The sequence below is a fragment of the Phalacrocorax carbo genome, assembly GCF_963921805.1.
Source record: "Phalacrocorax carbo chromosome W unlocalized genomic scaffold, bPhaCar2.1 SUPER_W_unloc_1, whole genome shotgun sequence".
NCBI classification, from domain to species: domain Eukaryota; kingdom Metazoa; phylum Chordata; class Aves; order Suliformes; family Phalacrocoracidae; genus Phalacrocorax; species Phalacrocorax carbo.
In genome coordinates, this window is record NW_026990243.1 from 1869712 (window position 1) to 1886609 (window position 16898).

General features: G+C 47.3%; 1 protein-coding gene across 1 annotated transcript in view; it reads left to right on the forward strand.

The window, feature by feature from the left end:
* LOC135310800 (insulin gene enhancer protein ISL-1-like) overlaps positions 1-16898 on the forward strand; it is a 41013-nt gene that overhangs the window by 8005 nt on the left and 16110 nt on the right. Inside the window, 1 exon segment of the mRNA XM_064439775.1 lies at positions 16467-16752. Coding sequence (XP_064295845.1) covers positions 16467-16752 — 286 coding nt within the window.

Genomic DNA, 16898 nt, shown 5'->3' on the forward strand with positions numbered 1-16898 from the left:
TAGATGAGTCAAAGCCTACAGCCCAGAGCAGGTAATACATTTCGTGATCGATTTCCCCGCTGAGTTGTTTTCAGTTTCAGCCGTGTGCGAAGCTCCTTTCCCCTCTCGGCACATTGCACGGGCTCAGCCCTGGTGTCCTCGCCGCATCCTGTAAGGCAGCGAGGTAATCTGAACTTCTGGGAGCCCAAACCCAGACTCTTCTTGCAAAGCATCTTTCTGGCCCATAGCGCCTTAAGAAACATTTTAAAATGGACCTGACTGAAGGAGCCTTTCCGTGTGCCCTAGTGGCGAGGCTACGCTGAGCCACCGCAATGTAGTGGGACAAAAATTGCCCTCCTGAAGAATCAGTCTCTATGTGTATGGGGGCCTCGCTGACTCCCGAGGCCACGTCTCAGGGTCTGAGCCCCAGGATGATGACCACAACGGGCCCCCAGTGGGGCGGTGTAGGGAGCCCCGCGATGGCCCGTTCGCACCCGGGACTCGGCCGCTGCAGCTCGCTACTGCTCCAGCCCTCGTCGGCAAAGGCATCTCAGCCTCTAATGCTGCCTCCCTTCTGAAACCAGCACTACTTCTTTATTAATTTCCCAAAGCTGTTTTGGTTTTTAGTTTGGGGTTTTTTTTCCTCCTCCCCTTTTTATTCCCCTGTGGGACCGTCCTAGTTTTCGCCACTAAACAAACTCAAGACCGAATTTATAGCTGTTCTTTACGGGATGGAAAGGGTTAATCGCCCTTGTCGGTTTGGTGCTTGGTTTGGGTGGGGTTTTTTCCTTCCCTTGAATGCGTATAATCTCATTTGAGCCCCTCAACGTGGTGAAAGCTATTGACTGCTGTGTAGAGCCACCGACTTTTAGCACGCTCCCCCAGTCCCCTCCCCAAAAGTAAATAAATAAAAAAGGAAAAAAGCAAGAAAAAACTAAAATTAACGTATATTTTTGGAAGTGTCTCAAATACGTATAAATCCCATTGTATGCCTTCCCATTCACGTGTATATTGATATAATAAAAGAGAAATCCTTTATTGGGGTTTTCCTCTAAATACCTTATTCATTGAAACTGGCAGCTCCACTCATTATTCCACTCCTTTAAACCCAATTCTGATGCTGGCTAAATATAGAGCTTCGCCTTCCTGGGAACGCGAATCAAATACATCAGTAGCACAGGAGGGAAAAAACCCAAACAAACTAACAACAAACAAACAAACAAAAAAATAACACCAAAAAAACTTGATCAAAGCCCTCCTTTTCTTCCCAGTCCTGGTTTGTTGGGGCGGAGACAGGTTTCTCGCTTATTGCAAATCATTTGCAAAGATCAAGCTTAAAATGCAATCACCTCTCCCAGAAACGGCAGTTAAAAATCCCCAAAGTTAGGGGGTGGGGGTTAATAGAGTTAAAACCAGACTGAATTATTTTTAAACAAAGGTGTGATGGTGGAAAATAAGATGCCTTATTTCAGAGCTGGGAGAGGGTGTATTTTAATCGGGACAAATTTTTAAAAGAAATACAAACATCCATGGACAAAAATGCATAGGACGGAGTACGGAAAAACACTTTCCCTGTTTCAGTCTCATAAAATCCGTGGATTTTTTCTTAGTCATTGGGATGACTCTTTTTTGTTTGTTTGTTTGTTTGTTTTTAATTACCTACGCTCGGATCTTTTGCTAGCTCGTAGCCCACGAGGTCACCCAGGGGAGCGGGTGGGGAATCTCGGCACGCCCCATGCTGAGTGGGTGGGATTGTGATATTTGCAGAGTACCAGGTGGAAAGGCACAAAAGGTCAGAAACACGCTACCCACGGTCGATCGGTGGGGAGAGGTCGGCTGGGGAAGGGGTGACCGGACAGGGGACGGTCCCTCGCGGAGGGCTGCGCGTTTCCGATCCCCCGCCACAATAAGTGCTGTCTCTGTTCACGCTAAGCACCGCAACGCGCCTTCCGCGGGCGACGAGGTGTGCACCGCGATCCTGCGGAGGAGGCGTCCGTGCTGAACCGCGGGGGCTGCGGAGTGAGCACCTGGCCGCGGGGGGGGGGCACGGAGGTGCACCCCTATCCCGGGCGAGCAGCACAGGGGCGACACCGCAGTCCGAGTCGATTTAAGTGAAATTGCCCATTACTAAAGGTTTGCCCCAAATATGTGCCAGGCTGTCCGAAGCTACCAGCATCAGCAGTAATTCCTGATAACTGCTTTTTGGTTTACTCAGCTAAAACACAGAATTATAAAGCATATATAAACACAGTCTATGCATATACATAAACACACCCACATATATGTTTATTGCCAGTTTCTTGGATGTAGAAGTGATCACCTAGTAGAGTTGCATTTCCCACTGTTTATTTAAATGTCGAATATGTAAAGTAACTGTGCGTGGGTTTATAACCATATCTTTACCTCCTGACACTATCCTGAGATAATTTCAAGACAGCTTAGTTATCTCTACAAGCGGCAACGTTGGGTCCCACTTCTTGTTTGAAATAAAACTGGAGGGTGTGTTTGCTTCCTCAGCTTAGCAAAGAAAAACAACTTGCAAAGTAAGTTAGGACTCCGAGGAGGTCTGTTGTTTAGCAGCTATCTCATCAGCAAATGCAAGTTTCAGAACTTTTCCTTGGTTGTTTTAGTGCAACCAGATTTCCCCGCGGGAAGATATTCCGCGTGAATATGGCTTTGCTTCTCTTTCACTCAAACTCTAGTCTCGTCGGCTGCCTTTTTAAAAAAATAAGGCTTTTTTTTAAAATATATTTTCCTGATGAGTAGTGATTGGAGGGCACCTATACACTACATTGATGAGGGAGCTGTAACAGCCCATATGGAGCAGAACACAAAAATGGGATTTAAACAAACTCAAAGGGGACGTTTAAGATGGGGGGGAAGGATTCAGAAGGGTTTGGGGTGGGCACGCTCGGGAGTGGGTGCAGTTTCGCGCACAGACTAAAGGAAACTCACCACGTCGCCGAAGCGGGGCCTGCCCTTTAAAAGGGGCAGGCTACGGGGCGCTGTGTGTCTGCGCGCAGCTGGGGTCTGCGCCCGGCCACAGCTCTAGGGGCTAGGCTTCCCACATCGCCTCCGGGGACCAGCGCTGCACATCCGCGCAAACGGCAGAGTTCGCGTCTTCTTCCTCTCCTTTTTTTTTCCCTTTTTTTTTTTCTTTTCTTTTTAAATAAGAATTTTAAGGGATTCTCCACATGGAGAGGCAGAGGTTCTTCACTTTTCTCCGCAAACCTCCATTCCCGGCCAACCTATGAAACCGTCTAAACACAGAATGTATTTCTATTTACAGATGGGAAAAAAAAAAAGGGAAAAAGGAAAGGAAAAAGGTCTAAGAGGGATTGGAAAACATAAATAAAATGGAGGGAGCGTTGAAAGACAATTTAAGGTAAATATTTGTACTTTCTTCGATCTTGTATTTAACAGAAATACATAAAGTTTTTATCCACGATTTTAATAGATAAGGAGGCTGGAGGAAAAACATAAATAGTTCCATCTCGTGGCTGGGGCCACGCCAAGCCAGCCTGCCCTGCCCTCCTTGCTCAGGGCAGCTTCGCCTGGGCAAACTGGAGCAGTGGCTCCCACCTAGGAAAGATAAACATTCGGAAAGGAAATAGCTGAATTAACACCCCACCCCCAAAATACAAACAAACAAATCACAACAACAACAAAAACCCAAACATACAAAACCTGTAAATATGGCATGGCGAGCCTGAGCGGGGGAAGAGGTGGAGGAGCCCGAGTGGGCTTAGAAGGAAAGTGAAAGGTGTGACGGGAGACAAGCGGTGGGGATATAGGAGAGAGACAAGAAGAAAAGTGTAAAAGGAAGTATAACTACGAAGCGAGGAAAAGTTGCCTCTGAAAGTCCAAGCCAAGATCACCGCACTGCTTCACGCTGAAATATGATAATCAGAACAGCTGAGCCGTGCTGCCCGCAGCCAATGGTTGCCGTGCAGGCGTGACATCCCCGCGCATAACGTCAGGCCAATACCGAGGGGGCTGAGTTGGAGCAGAGAAGTTTGAGTAAGAGATAAGGGCGAGGCGAGTACCTGAGCTGCCAGCACCTAGTCCGGCACTGCTGCTCCACTCTGTTCCCACACTGCTGGATGCTGCCGTGCCCCATTCTCTTTGTGCAGCCCTGACAGTATCTCCCACGCTGGTGGTGGGGTTTTTTTGCCCCTCCCCCCCTTTTTTTTTTTTGAGCCTTTTTTTTTTTCCTTATTACTACTACTACTTTTTTTATTATTAGTGATAGCTCTCAAAACTACTTTGGGGTCTTAAAATGAAACCGTACACCATTTCACTGTGGACATTACACTCTCTTACAGACATGGGAGACCCACCAAAAAGTAAGGAGGAATTTTTACCATTGTTGGAATAAGTGTGCTGTTTATTGTAATCGTCTAAGGCAGGTGAATTGATAAAGAGCTGAACTTCCTTTGAATGGTAGAGAAGATGCCTTTGTTGCTATGCCTGTATGCTTGCTCTGTTTTAATCTCGTAGCCTTGTATGTTAATAGCCTGGGGTTCTGCTTTCTTTTAAAGCTTGGGGAGCAGGCAGGATTTTAATAGGATCTCCAACCACGGAGCCTTAAATTCTTGTGCTAGACTGTGGTGAGGCTGTCTATCCCGCACCTACTCCGTCTAGGGGAATTAGCATTAGACTTGCAAAGGAGAGTAAGTGCTAACCGTAATGATGCTTGTTCTTACTAGCAGCCTCTAGTCCCCTCTTCTATGGCAAAGGGCTGAATGGGAAGCGCACAAAGCCATGCGTTCGACGTTTCCAGTCAGAGACTCTTATAAGATGAAATCAAACATATAGGTGCTCTTCTCGTAAGGAAAGGAATCCAAACAAGCAAACAAAAATAAACCCACAAGGGAGTTAGGAGTTTTGATTCTGTGCAAGGCTTGCAAAATGAGGACCTTCACCCCGAAGACTGTTCACATCTGCATTTTAACATATGTTCCGCCTCCTTTCTAAACGATGGCACACTTCGATTACCATTCAAAAGTGTAATACTCTAAAAAAAACCAAAACCCAACAACCAACCAACCAAAAAATAACCCACCAAAAAACAACACTCCCAGAGTACGCCCTATAAGGGAATGACACCGAAAGTGTGTTTATCTCTGTAGGAGAGTGAACGGTTAGTCGATCATGTATTTATTTTCATTTCAGAAAAATGCCCGATTTCTCTATGGTTGGTTCACGATCAGTATATTCTGAGGGTTTCTCCGGATTTGTAATGGCATGCGGCGTTTGAAGTGTGCAGAGTGTAATCAGTATTTGGACGAGACCTGTACGTGCTTTGTTAGGGATGGCAAAACCTACTGTAAAAGAGATTATATCAGGTACGCCATTTTCGTTGTTTAATTCTTCGGTGAGAATTTTTTTTAAAAAACTTTATAAATCTGACAGAGGCAGGAAGAGGAACAATCGTGAGAAAGAGGATGAAAAGACAATTGGTATATTTTTAAGTGATTTCCCCATAGGCAGACAGGTGAGGAAAAAAGTTCGAGTAAGTTTTTTATTCCACAAATTCAAATACAAATCTCTCTATAAACAAAACCACATTCGGAAACAGCTAGCGACTGTATGGGACCTTCCTGAGGACGTTGACAATGCAGCCTGTGATTCTGACAAAGTGTGAAATCCTAGGTGACAGAGAATATTTTCATGTGGCATAGCTATTATGAGGAACATGGAACTGATCACTTTTTAATGCAACCTGGGAAATGCATCTCTGTGGTTTTGCAAAGGCATAATGGCATTCATAAGAAAGGCACTTCAAGCATGTATGCCGTAAAAATAAATACACGGGCAAACCCCCCCTATTTAAACTAGGCCTATCAAAACCAAACAAACAAAAAGCAAAAGAAAAACAAAATCAAAACTGAAGTTTCCTTCAGAATGAACGATCGTTTTGTGGGAAGGTTAAAACCTAGAGCGGAATGTTTCTTTGCTAAAATAACTGACAATTAATCCTTTTAAAGATTAACCCCTTTGGTGATATCTGACTGTCCTTTCTTATCTATACTGATAATTAGAGCAGATCGAATTGCCCATCATCTGTTCGCGAACAATTGGGTATCCTTAGATAATGGAACCGCTTCCTTCCTCACATTAAAATCTGGTAAATGATAAAATGTGAGAGTTGCTGATCCTGACACTATAGAGAAACCAAAGCAGGAATTTCGAGTGTTTATTATTTGTGCTCCTGGATCATGCTGATCCGTTTCAGTGTCATCTACTGGGTTTGCCAAACCAGAACTTTGCATGACACTGAGGTATGGGCAGTATTTTTTTACAGAAGGTTTTGGGAGCAAGTACCTGCCTAGCCACCTAAGATATCTTTTCTAGTTTCTTTGTAATTCTGAATTGAAATAAAGCACTTGAGTCTTTCCTTCTCCAGTGCACAGTTCATAAGCAGGTCATTCCTTCAAGCCATGTTGTGGGATTATTCTCAAAGTTTTACTATGGCGAAAAATTACACTTTCATCCATTCACTGATTTCGAATGAAAGGAAAACGTGTGCTTCTGCAAGAACTCAGCGGGCGAAATTTAAACAAAGGGAAAAAATGAAGCTTTTTTAAGTTAATACGCAATACATTTCATTTGCTACAATTTTAAAAGTAAGATGTACATTATGTGTAAGTCGACTTTGTATTAGACCGTGAGCCAATCTATAATTGTCAGATGCGGACAACTCCCCCAACTTTTGTACCTCTTGTTGCTGTACGCTTCTACGGGAGAACTTATCTTGGGCCGCATATCTCCAGGACACAGGGCTCTACCCACCCTGGGGACAGCGATGCACAGACATCAATATGATGGATACAAAATGTCACACACTTATATAGCTCTTGCGCTTCCTGTTCCTGCCACTCCGATGGGGAGGAGTCTATCTTTCCGTCACATCCCGTAATCTTCCGGTCGCATACACTTTGCGAGCACACTCTTCTTTTGCCGTTTAGCTGGTTGGAGTTTTTTTTTTCTTCTCGAAACGTTATAATTCGGAAATATGTAGCTCTGAATATAGGATGAGTGCACCTCCATAGACATAGCAGCTGAAGATGTGTGTAAATAAACATCTGTACCCACAAGTATACATCTCTACTGTATGACTATCTCTAATGAAGTATACTGGTGAGGAAATGTGTGGGGATGAATATTAGCTCAGATTTAAGAACAGCTTTTACAGTTCTGTGGATTGTGTGCGTGTATATGTGCATGTATCCGTACATTTGCGGAAAGATGTTAATTTTACTTAATACCATGGAGGCTGGCTAAGGAGCACTTGGTGGAAGCCGCTGTCAGCGAGAAGTTGCCCTTTCACTGCTGCTGGAGGGCTTGAGCCCCGGCTCAAGGTGGGAGCATGAGCAGGAGGGGAGACGGGGCAGGGAGGCTGAGGTAGGGGCAGGCTGCAGAGCCAAAGCACCGAAAATGCGTTTAAGGCGGGGGAGGGGAGTTACACCACTATATATGTGAGCGTGTATATATATAAGGGCGTGGGTGTGTGTATGCCTATATTGTTGTATAAAATTAACCTGGTGAGAGAGGACAAGGGAAAGAGCCCCTGCCGCTGGCAGAGTCACCCCCGCCATATGCCAGAGGCTAAGCTGCCAGGAGCCCAGGCACGCATTAAGCGGCAGAAGTCCTGATTGGCTTCCTCACAAAAATAACAGCATTTGGTGGGGATGGCACGTTTGCTGGGCATGGATGGCAGCTTCGTCTTTCCCCAGTGTACCTGGGCGGTCCGGTTCAACTCCGGGTCAAGCTAAGTCAGGTCCCTCCGCCGTGCCGGATTTCCGCCGATACACGAACCCCTCTGTCTCCGGAGCATGCGGAAAAGCTGTTTTAAGCACTGGAGGAAGCGGGATCTGAAAACTACAGGCGAGCACTTAGACCGTAATTAAAAACTGTCAACAAGCTAAACCTCAGTATTTGTCCTTTAAAGTGACTCTGCCTTCTTGAAACGTTTTGTGTGATTTGATGAGAATTTAATCTTTTTACAATCTCAGCATTGTAACTTCAGAATCGCCCCAACTTACAACTTTACTTACACTTTTAGTTCTCAACGTGTACATCACATACTCAGAGACGCTTAGCTTTAGGAAGAGGAACGTCATTTTGAGGCAAACTAGGCTGGACAAAATGAGGTTGGCCGGCATTATTGCTGTGCAAGTAACTTTAACTCGAAAGATTATTTACAAACACAGCTGTGTAAACGGGTTCATTTCCTGCTTCTGAGCTGCTTTCAGGTGACATATCTATATGTAGGGAGAACAAAAATCCCATAGCTGATCATTGCAGGATTTTAGAGAGATTGTACGCACTCCCTGTAGCATGTTTGTGCATGTCTCCAAAAGGCATATTGTGTTTGCAGGTACAACACTGCTAATAATTGAAGCCTTCGTATTGTCTTCATCGAATTTGCTGTTTTATTGTTATAATCGCAGAAGTTGGAACCCTACTGTACAAAAGTGAACGCTATCGAATATTAGCTAGCCAGGGTTTTAGGAAAAAAAAGTATTTTTTATTTTTCCCTTGACTGGGTCAAATTACATCTAGATAGCTACAACTACAAAATACACAGAATAGCACAATCACACAAATACTCTTGATGTGACATTACCCGTTGTTTTGCATTTATTGGCGATTTCCATGAGTTGCTAGGCTTGCTCCCCTTTTAAAGAATTGGCAAAACATTCATATTTTTTAAGTATTCATCAAAAGTTGACATAAATTCACCTAGCATCTCTACTTTCTAAGACAGACCTTCGTCCCCTGAGCTTTGGGATACGGGGCTCTCATGGGATTTTCTCCATGGTTACGGTTCAGCGGATTTGGCTTGTTTTGCTTTGATTTGGAAGCATCAAAATGCCGGGAGCTGTTGCAAGTTATCGCGGCCTCTGGCTAAACTGAGCTAGATTAAGTATTGTGCTGGTTTTGGCTGAGAAGGGGTTAATTCTCCTCACTGTGGGGGTCAGCTACCTTTCCAGCTTCCCGCGCTCTGCCGCGTGGCGGGGGGGACTGGGAGGGGCAGGGCCATGGTGGGGACGGCTGACCCCGACTGGCCAATGGCAGGTTCATTCCATACCATGTGACACCATGACCAATATATTGAGGTGGGGGCAGTTGCAGCGCGAGCGCGGAGGCGGCGCGGCGTCGGGTCGGCGGGCGGCGTGCGGCTGCGGCGCGGGCAGTTTGTTCCGGCGGTTCGTTCCCCCTCTCCCCTCCCTTCCCCACCCCACCCCCCCCGGGGCTTTGCGCCTCTCGTTGTTCTCCTTTACATTGCATTTCTACTGTTGTTTTCTTTTAATTTTAATTATTAAACTGTTCTTATCCCAACCCACGAGCGTTACCCTCCTGATTCTCTCCCCATCTACCGGTGGGGAGTGAGCGAGCGGCTGTGTGGGGCTGAGCTGCCGCTAAACCACGACAGTCTTTTTGGCGCCCAACGTGGGGCTCAAGGGTTGGAGATAACAACAGCTGCTGGTCACAGCACCATGTTGTCCTTTTTGCAGTTGGTGTTACAGATTGGTGTTGATTTGTTGAGTCTGCTGTGTTCTGCTGTGATTAGTAATGTTTTGCCTACAAGATTTGTTATACAAACACTCGTTTTCAGCTTTATCTGGTATTTGGGGTTTTTGCTGAAACCGTTACTGTACTTCGGATACCACCTTGTTGAGGCAATTAGCAATTATACCTACTCCTCTGAGAGATTTTATATGGAGGAAATACAGAATAATACCTTTGCAACTTTGTTCTATGATGTCTGTGCCTTTGTTACAACAACGTCTTTGTATCTTGAACATCCTTGGGTGGTTAAGGTGCACTTATTGTTAGTTTTTGGGCAGGTTGTTTTGGTTTTGACTAAGCAACTTAAGAATATCACCCACAAATCTGCCCCGAGGCTTGATAGTTAGGAGTGGCAGGGCATGTGGGATAGCATGGGCAAATACCTAGGGCAGTGGGCACCCCCAGTGTTTTGGAGTTTCACCCCCGAACAAGTGCAGAATCCTGAAAAGCTAGTAGAATATTTGGAGAAAGTATGTTGTTATGCTGGGAACTCCAGAGAGACACAGATAACTGCAACATGCTGGGGTCTGGCCCATGCATACCGAGCCCTGCTCAACAGCATTCAATGCCCCCAGGGGGAAGAGAATGTCTCTGGATTGAAATGCAAAGTGACTGGCACTGTAGACAATCCAGCCCGGACGACAGGCACTGCAGCCACTCAAACCCCCACAACAAGTACCGGAGCTAGCTCAGAAAATAAACCCGTACCAGTATCAGTTGCCCCCATACACAAGACAAAATATTGGAAGCGGACATCAACTCGTTTAGAACGGGATGATGAAGAACCAGGGCCATCGCGGGGAGAGGAGGGAGAAGTAATAAATGAAATAGAGACCACCCGATCCCTGTCCTTAAGCGAGTTGCGAGATATGCGAAAAGATTATAGCCCTCGTTCAGGTGAGCACATTGTCACCTGGCTGCTCCGATGCTGGGATAATGGGGCCAGTAGCCTGGAACTAGAGGGAAAAGAAGCCAAACAATTGGGATCCCTTTCTGGGGAAGGGGGCGTTGACAAAGCAATAGGAAAAAAGCCACAAGCCCTCAGCCTCTGGAGGCGACTCCTGTCTGGAGTGAAGAAAAGGTAGCCCTTTAAAGAAGATGTTACATATCGCCCAGGAAAATGGACAACTATGGAGAAAGGCATCCAGTATCTAAGGGAATTAGCTGTGTTTGAGGTGATTTATGGTGACCTGGACGATCAACGGTCATCCAAAGATCCAGATGAAGCCGAGTGCACACGACCCATGTGGCGGAAGTTTGTACGGAGCGCACCATCTTCGCATGCAAACTCATTGGCAGTGATGTCCTGGAAAGATGACGAGACACCAATGGTGGCAGAGGTGATAGACAGACTCTGAGATTACGACACAAATATCTCTTCCTCGCTCGTCTCTGCTGTGGAGAAACTATCCCAAGAGGTCCAGCAACTCAAAGAAGATCTGTCCTACTCCCCACCTCGACAGAGCAGTGTCTCAGCTGTTAGGAATAAGCGTCTTTTGGCTCAAAGAAGGGGATACACACCACGGGCCACCCTATGGTTCTACCTGCGTGACCACGGAGAGGACATGATGAGGTGGGATGGCAAGCCTACCTCGACCCTACAGGCACGAGTGCATGAACTGCAAGGAAGAACAGTCACTCAGGGGGGCTCTTCCAGGAAAGCTGCTGCTCCACTTTCCAGTGAACAAGTCCCCAGACAGAGGAGTAGAAGCGCAGATTTTATTTCTAAGTGTAATAGAAGGACTCCTGATTCACATTTGCAGGAAGTGAGTTGTGACTGCCATGATCAGGACTAGAGGGGCCCTGCCTCCAGCCAGGTGGAGGAAAGGGATAACCGGGCTTACTGGACTGTGTGGATCCGATGGCCTGGCACATCCGACCCACAGGAGTATAAAGCTTTAGTGGACACCGGCGCACAGTGCACCTTAATGCCATCGAACTATATAGGGGCAGAACCCATCAGCATTGCTGGAGTGACAGGGGGATCCCAAGAGCTAACTGTATTGGAGGCCGAAGTGAGCCTAACTGGCAATGAGTGGCAGAAGCACCCCATTGTGACTGGCCCAGAGGCTCCGTGCATCCTTGGCATAGACTACCTCAGGAAAGGGTATTTCAAGGACCCAAAAGGTTACAAGTGGGCTTTTGGTGTAGCTGCCTTGGAGACGGAGGAAACTGAACAGCTGTCTACCTTGCCCGGTCTCTCAAAGGACCCTTCTGTGGTGGGGTTGCTGAAGGTCAAAGAACAACAGGTGCCAATCGCCACCACAACAGTGCACCGGCGGCAATATCGCACCAACAGAGACTCTCTGATCCCCATCCATAAACTCATTCACCAACTGAGGAGCCAAGGAGTCATCAGTAAGACCCACTCACCCTTTAACAGCCCCATATGGCCAGTCCAGAAGTCTAATGGAGAGTGGAGACTAACAGTAGACTATCGTGGCCTGAATGAAGTCACTCCACCGTTGAGTGCTGCTGTGCCAGACATGCTAGAACTTCAATACGAACTGGAGTCAAAGGCGGCCAAGTGGTATGCCACAATTGATATTGCTAATGCATTCTTCTCAATCCCTCTGGCAGCAGAGTGCAGGCCACAGTTTGCTTTCACATGGAGGGGCGTCCAGTATACCTGGAATCGACTGCCCCAGGGGTGGAAACACAGTCCTACCATTTGCCATGGACTGATTCAGACTGTACTGGAACAGGGAGAAGCTCCCGAACACCTTCAGTACATTGATGACATCATTGTGTGGGGCAACACAGCGGAAGAAGTTTTTGAGAAAGGAGAGAAAATAGTCCAAATCCTTCTGAAAGCTGGTTTTGCCATAAAACAAAGTAAGGTGAAGGGACCTGCATGAGAAATCCAGTTTTTAGGAATCAAATGGCAAGATGGTCGTCGTCATATTCCAATGGATGTGATCAACAAAATAGCAGCCATGTCTCCACCAACTAGCAAAAAGGAAACACAAGCTTTCTTGGGCGTTGTGGGTTTTTGGAGAATGCATATTCCAAATTACAGTCTGATTGTAAGCCCTCTCTATCAAGTGACCCGGAAAAAGAATGATTTCAAATGGGGCCCTGAGCAACGACAAGCCTTTGAACAGATTAAAAGAGAAATAGTCCATGCAGTAGCTCTTGGGCCAGTCCGGGCAGGACAAGATGTAAAAAATGTGCTCTACACTGCAGCCGGGGAGAATGGCCCTACCTGGAGCCTCTGGCAGAAAGCACCAGGGGAGACCCGGGGTCCACCCCTAGGGTTTTGGAGTCGGGGATACAGAGGGTCCGAAGCCCGCTATACTCCAACTGAAAAAGAGATATTGGCAGCATATGAAGGGGTTCGAGCTGCTTCAGAAGTCGTTGGTACTGAAGCACAGTTGCTCCTGGCACCCCGACTGCCAGTGCTGGGCTGGATGTTCAAAGGAAACATCCCCTCTACACACCATGCAACTGATGCTACGTGGAGTAAATGGGTTGCACTGATTACCCAGCGGGCTCGAGTAGGAAACCCCAGTCGCCCAGGAATCTTGGAAGTGATTATGGACTGGCCAGAAGGCAAAGATTTTGGATTATCACCAGAGGAGGAGGTGACACGTGCTGAAGAAGCCCCACTGTATAACCAACTGCCAGAAAATGAGAAGCAATACGCCCTGTTCACTGATGGGTCCTGTCGCCTTGTGGGAAAGCACCGGAGATGGAAGGCTGCTGTATGGAGTCCTACACGACAAGTAGCAGAAACTGCTGAAGGAGAAGGTGAATCGAGCCAGTTTGCAGAGGTAAAGGCCATCCAGCTGGCCTTAGACATCGCTGAACGGGAAAAGTGGCCAGTGCTCTATCTCTATACTGACTCCTGGATGGTGGCAAATGCCTTGTGGGGCTGGCTGCAGCAGTGGAAGCAAAGCAACTGGCAGCGCAGAGGCAAACCCATCTGGGCTGCCGCACTGTGGCAAGATATTGCTGCCCGGGTAGAGAAACTGGTTGTAAAGGTACGTCATGTGGATGCTCACGTCCCCAAGAGTCGGGCCACTGAAGAACATCAGAACAACCAGCAGGTAGATCAGGCTGCCAAGATTGAAGTGGCTGAGGTGGATCTGGACTGGCAGCATAAGGGTGAACTATTTCTAGCTCGGTGGGCCCATGACACCTCAGGTCATCAAGGGAGAGATGCAACATACAGGTGGGCTCGTGATCGAGGGGTGGACTTGAGAATGGACGCTATTGCACAGGTTATCCACGAATGTGACACATGCGCTGCAATCAAGCAAGCGAAGCGGGTAAAGCCTCTGTGGTATGGGGGACGATGGCTGAAATATAAATATGGGGAGGCCTGGCAAATTGACTATATCACACTCCCACAGACCCGCCAAGGCAAGCGCCATGTGCTTACAATGGTAGAAACAACGACTGGCTGGCTGGAAACATATCCTGTCCCCCACGCCACTGCCCGGAACACTATCCTGGGTCTTGAGAAACAAGTCCTGTGGTGACATGGCACCCCAGAGAGAACTGAGTCAGACAACGGGACTCATTTCCGAAATAGCCTCATAGACACCTGGGCCAAAGAGCATGGCATTGAGTGGGTGTATCACATCCCCTGTCATGCACCAGCCTCTGGGAAAATTGAACGGTACAATGGACTGTTTTAAAACTACACTGAGAGCAATGGGGGGTGGGACATTCAAGCACTGGGATACACATTTAGCAAAAGCCACGTGGTTAGTCAACACGAGGGGATCTGCCAACCGAGCTGGCCCTGCCCAGTCAGAATCCTTACGTACTGTGGAAGGGGATAGAGTCCCTGTAGTACACGCAAAAAGTATGCTGGGCAAAACAGTCTGGGTTCTTCCTGCCTCCGGCAAAGGCAAACCCATTCGTGGGATTGCTTTTGCTCGAGGACCTGGGTGCACTTGGTGGGTGATGCGGGAGGATGGAGAAATCCGATGTGTGCCTCAAGGGGATTTGATTTTGGGTGAAAACAGTCAATGAACTGCATGGCACAATGTGAACTGCCATATAATACTGTGTGTCACCTCTGTGTTGTACCAATGATATCAGAGTACGAGCCTCCCAACCCATGGAAGATCAACTATGAAACAAGCCGTGCAGCAGTGATGGAACGATGACTGACTCGGTATGCAGCGACCCAACGCCACACACCATCTCTCCCACCCGGAAAGACTGATACATCAGATGGAGCCCAGAGTCATGGACTGGATGAACTCAATGGACATTTTTAATGGACATTGTACAGGGAAGGTCCATGAACTAAGGGAATGATGTCTGTGTATTATGTTAAAGGATGGGAAGGGGAGGGGTGGTGGTTGGTATGGTTGTATTGCATTATGTGGGACCTGGGCATGGTGTAAATGGTATGGAATAAGGGGTGGAGAATGTGCTGGGTTTGGCTGAGAAGGGGTTAATTCTCCTCACTGTGGGGGTCAGCTACCTTTCCAGCTTCCCGCGCTCTGCCGCGTGGCGGGGGGGACTGGGAGGGGCAGGGCCATGGTGGGGACGGCTGACCCCGACTGGCCAATGGCAGGTTCATTCCATACCATGTGACACCATGACCAGTATATTGAGGGGGGGGCAGTTGCAGCGCGAGCGCGGAGGCGGCGCGGCGTCGGGTCGGCGGGCGGCGCGCGGCTGCGGCGCGGGCAGTTTGTTCCGGCGGTTCGTTCCCCCTCTCCCCTCCCTTCCCCACCCCACCCCCCCCGGGGCTTTGCGCCTCTCGTTGTTCTCCTTTACATTGCATTTCTACTGTTGTTTTCTTTTAATTTTAATTATTAAACTGTTCTTATCCCAACCCACGAGCGTTACCCTCCTGATTCTCTCCCCCATCTACCGGTGGGGAGTGAGCGAGCGGCTGTGTGGGGCTGAGCTGCCGCTAAACCACGACAAGTATACAAGAAACAGACCCGAATTATGATTAATTTAAGTATTCTTTTATTGCTTTTCGGGCCAAAATCTGTTTTGGTGATTTGTCAGGAAATAAATATATAAACCCCTCCCCCTCCTTTCCTAGCACCCGCACACCTCAGCGAACTCGCCCTCCCCTGTCAAGTCTCACACAGGTTCAAGCTTCTGTCATTAAGGGATTTAGGGGGGGATGGTTTGTTTTTGCAAATTAATTATCTGTGGAGTCAGAAATGTCAGTCCTGTCACTCCACCAGCGCATAAAGCAGAGGAGGCTGTAGGAGCTCCGATATATCTGACTGCTTGAATGGCCTTTGAAAGAGGGTTCATCACCCACCCCCACCTTCCCCCGTCCCACCAGCTTATATTCATAGCATCTGCAGACTCCCTGCTTCCTACTCATGGGGATCCTGTTCCTCCTGTGAGAAACCATAAACTAGGGTATTGTTTATTAAGACTTATGTTGAGATTGTGAGAAACTATAAATTAAGGTACTGCTTACTAAGACTTATGTCGAGATTGTGAGAAACTATAAATTAGGATACTGCTTATTAAGACTTATGTCGAGATTGTGAGAAACTATAAATTAGGATACTGCTTACTAAGACTTATGTAGAGATTGTGAGAAACTATAAATTAAGGTACTGCTTATTAAGACTTAGGTTGAGGTCAAGGTAGAGGTCATGCGAAGAATACCTCCCAAACCACCAGATGTCCAGACTAACCAACAGAGATAAGGAACTGAAGCATGCGAAGACAGAGATAAGAAACTGAAGCATGAGAAGAATACCTCCCACTATTCCTTTGAACATGGAAGTAAAGATGTATAAAAAGAGACTGTTTGAACTGCTCAGTACGGCAGTTGGCAGAGCGCAGACTCCCCTGCCGTCCAGCGCTGTATTTGCTCATATTCTACTTGCTATAATTAATAAAATTCTAATTGGATTCTGATCCATTGTGGTCTCAATTTATGACACTCCCTTTCCTTTCCCTTATAGCAGACCCTATCTTTGCCAGACAGCCAGCTCTGCGACCCCATGTCCACAAACAGCCCGAGAAGACTACCTGAGTTCGGACTGTCCTTAATGAAAAACAGCTTCACACCTTGAGGACCTGTTACGCTGCCAATCCCAGACCTGACGCCCTCATGAAAGAGCAACTGGTAGAAATGACTGGCCTCAGCCCGAGGGTCATCAGGGTTTGGTTTCAAAACAAGCGGTGCAAAGACCAAAAAAGGAGTATTGTGATGAAGCAACTTCAGCAACAGCAACCCAATGACAAAACTATAAGTGGCTTTAGCCTCTGACCGTGCTTCTGAAAGGAGAAACACCCAGGCTATGTCCAGCCTGGCCAACATTTGGGGTCGGTTTGACGTTTTTGATTTTGTGGGAGCTCCCTTAAAACAAACAAAATGACACCGCTTAACTATT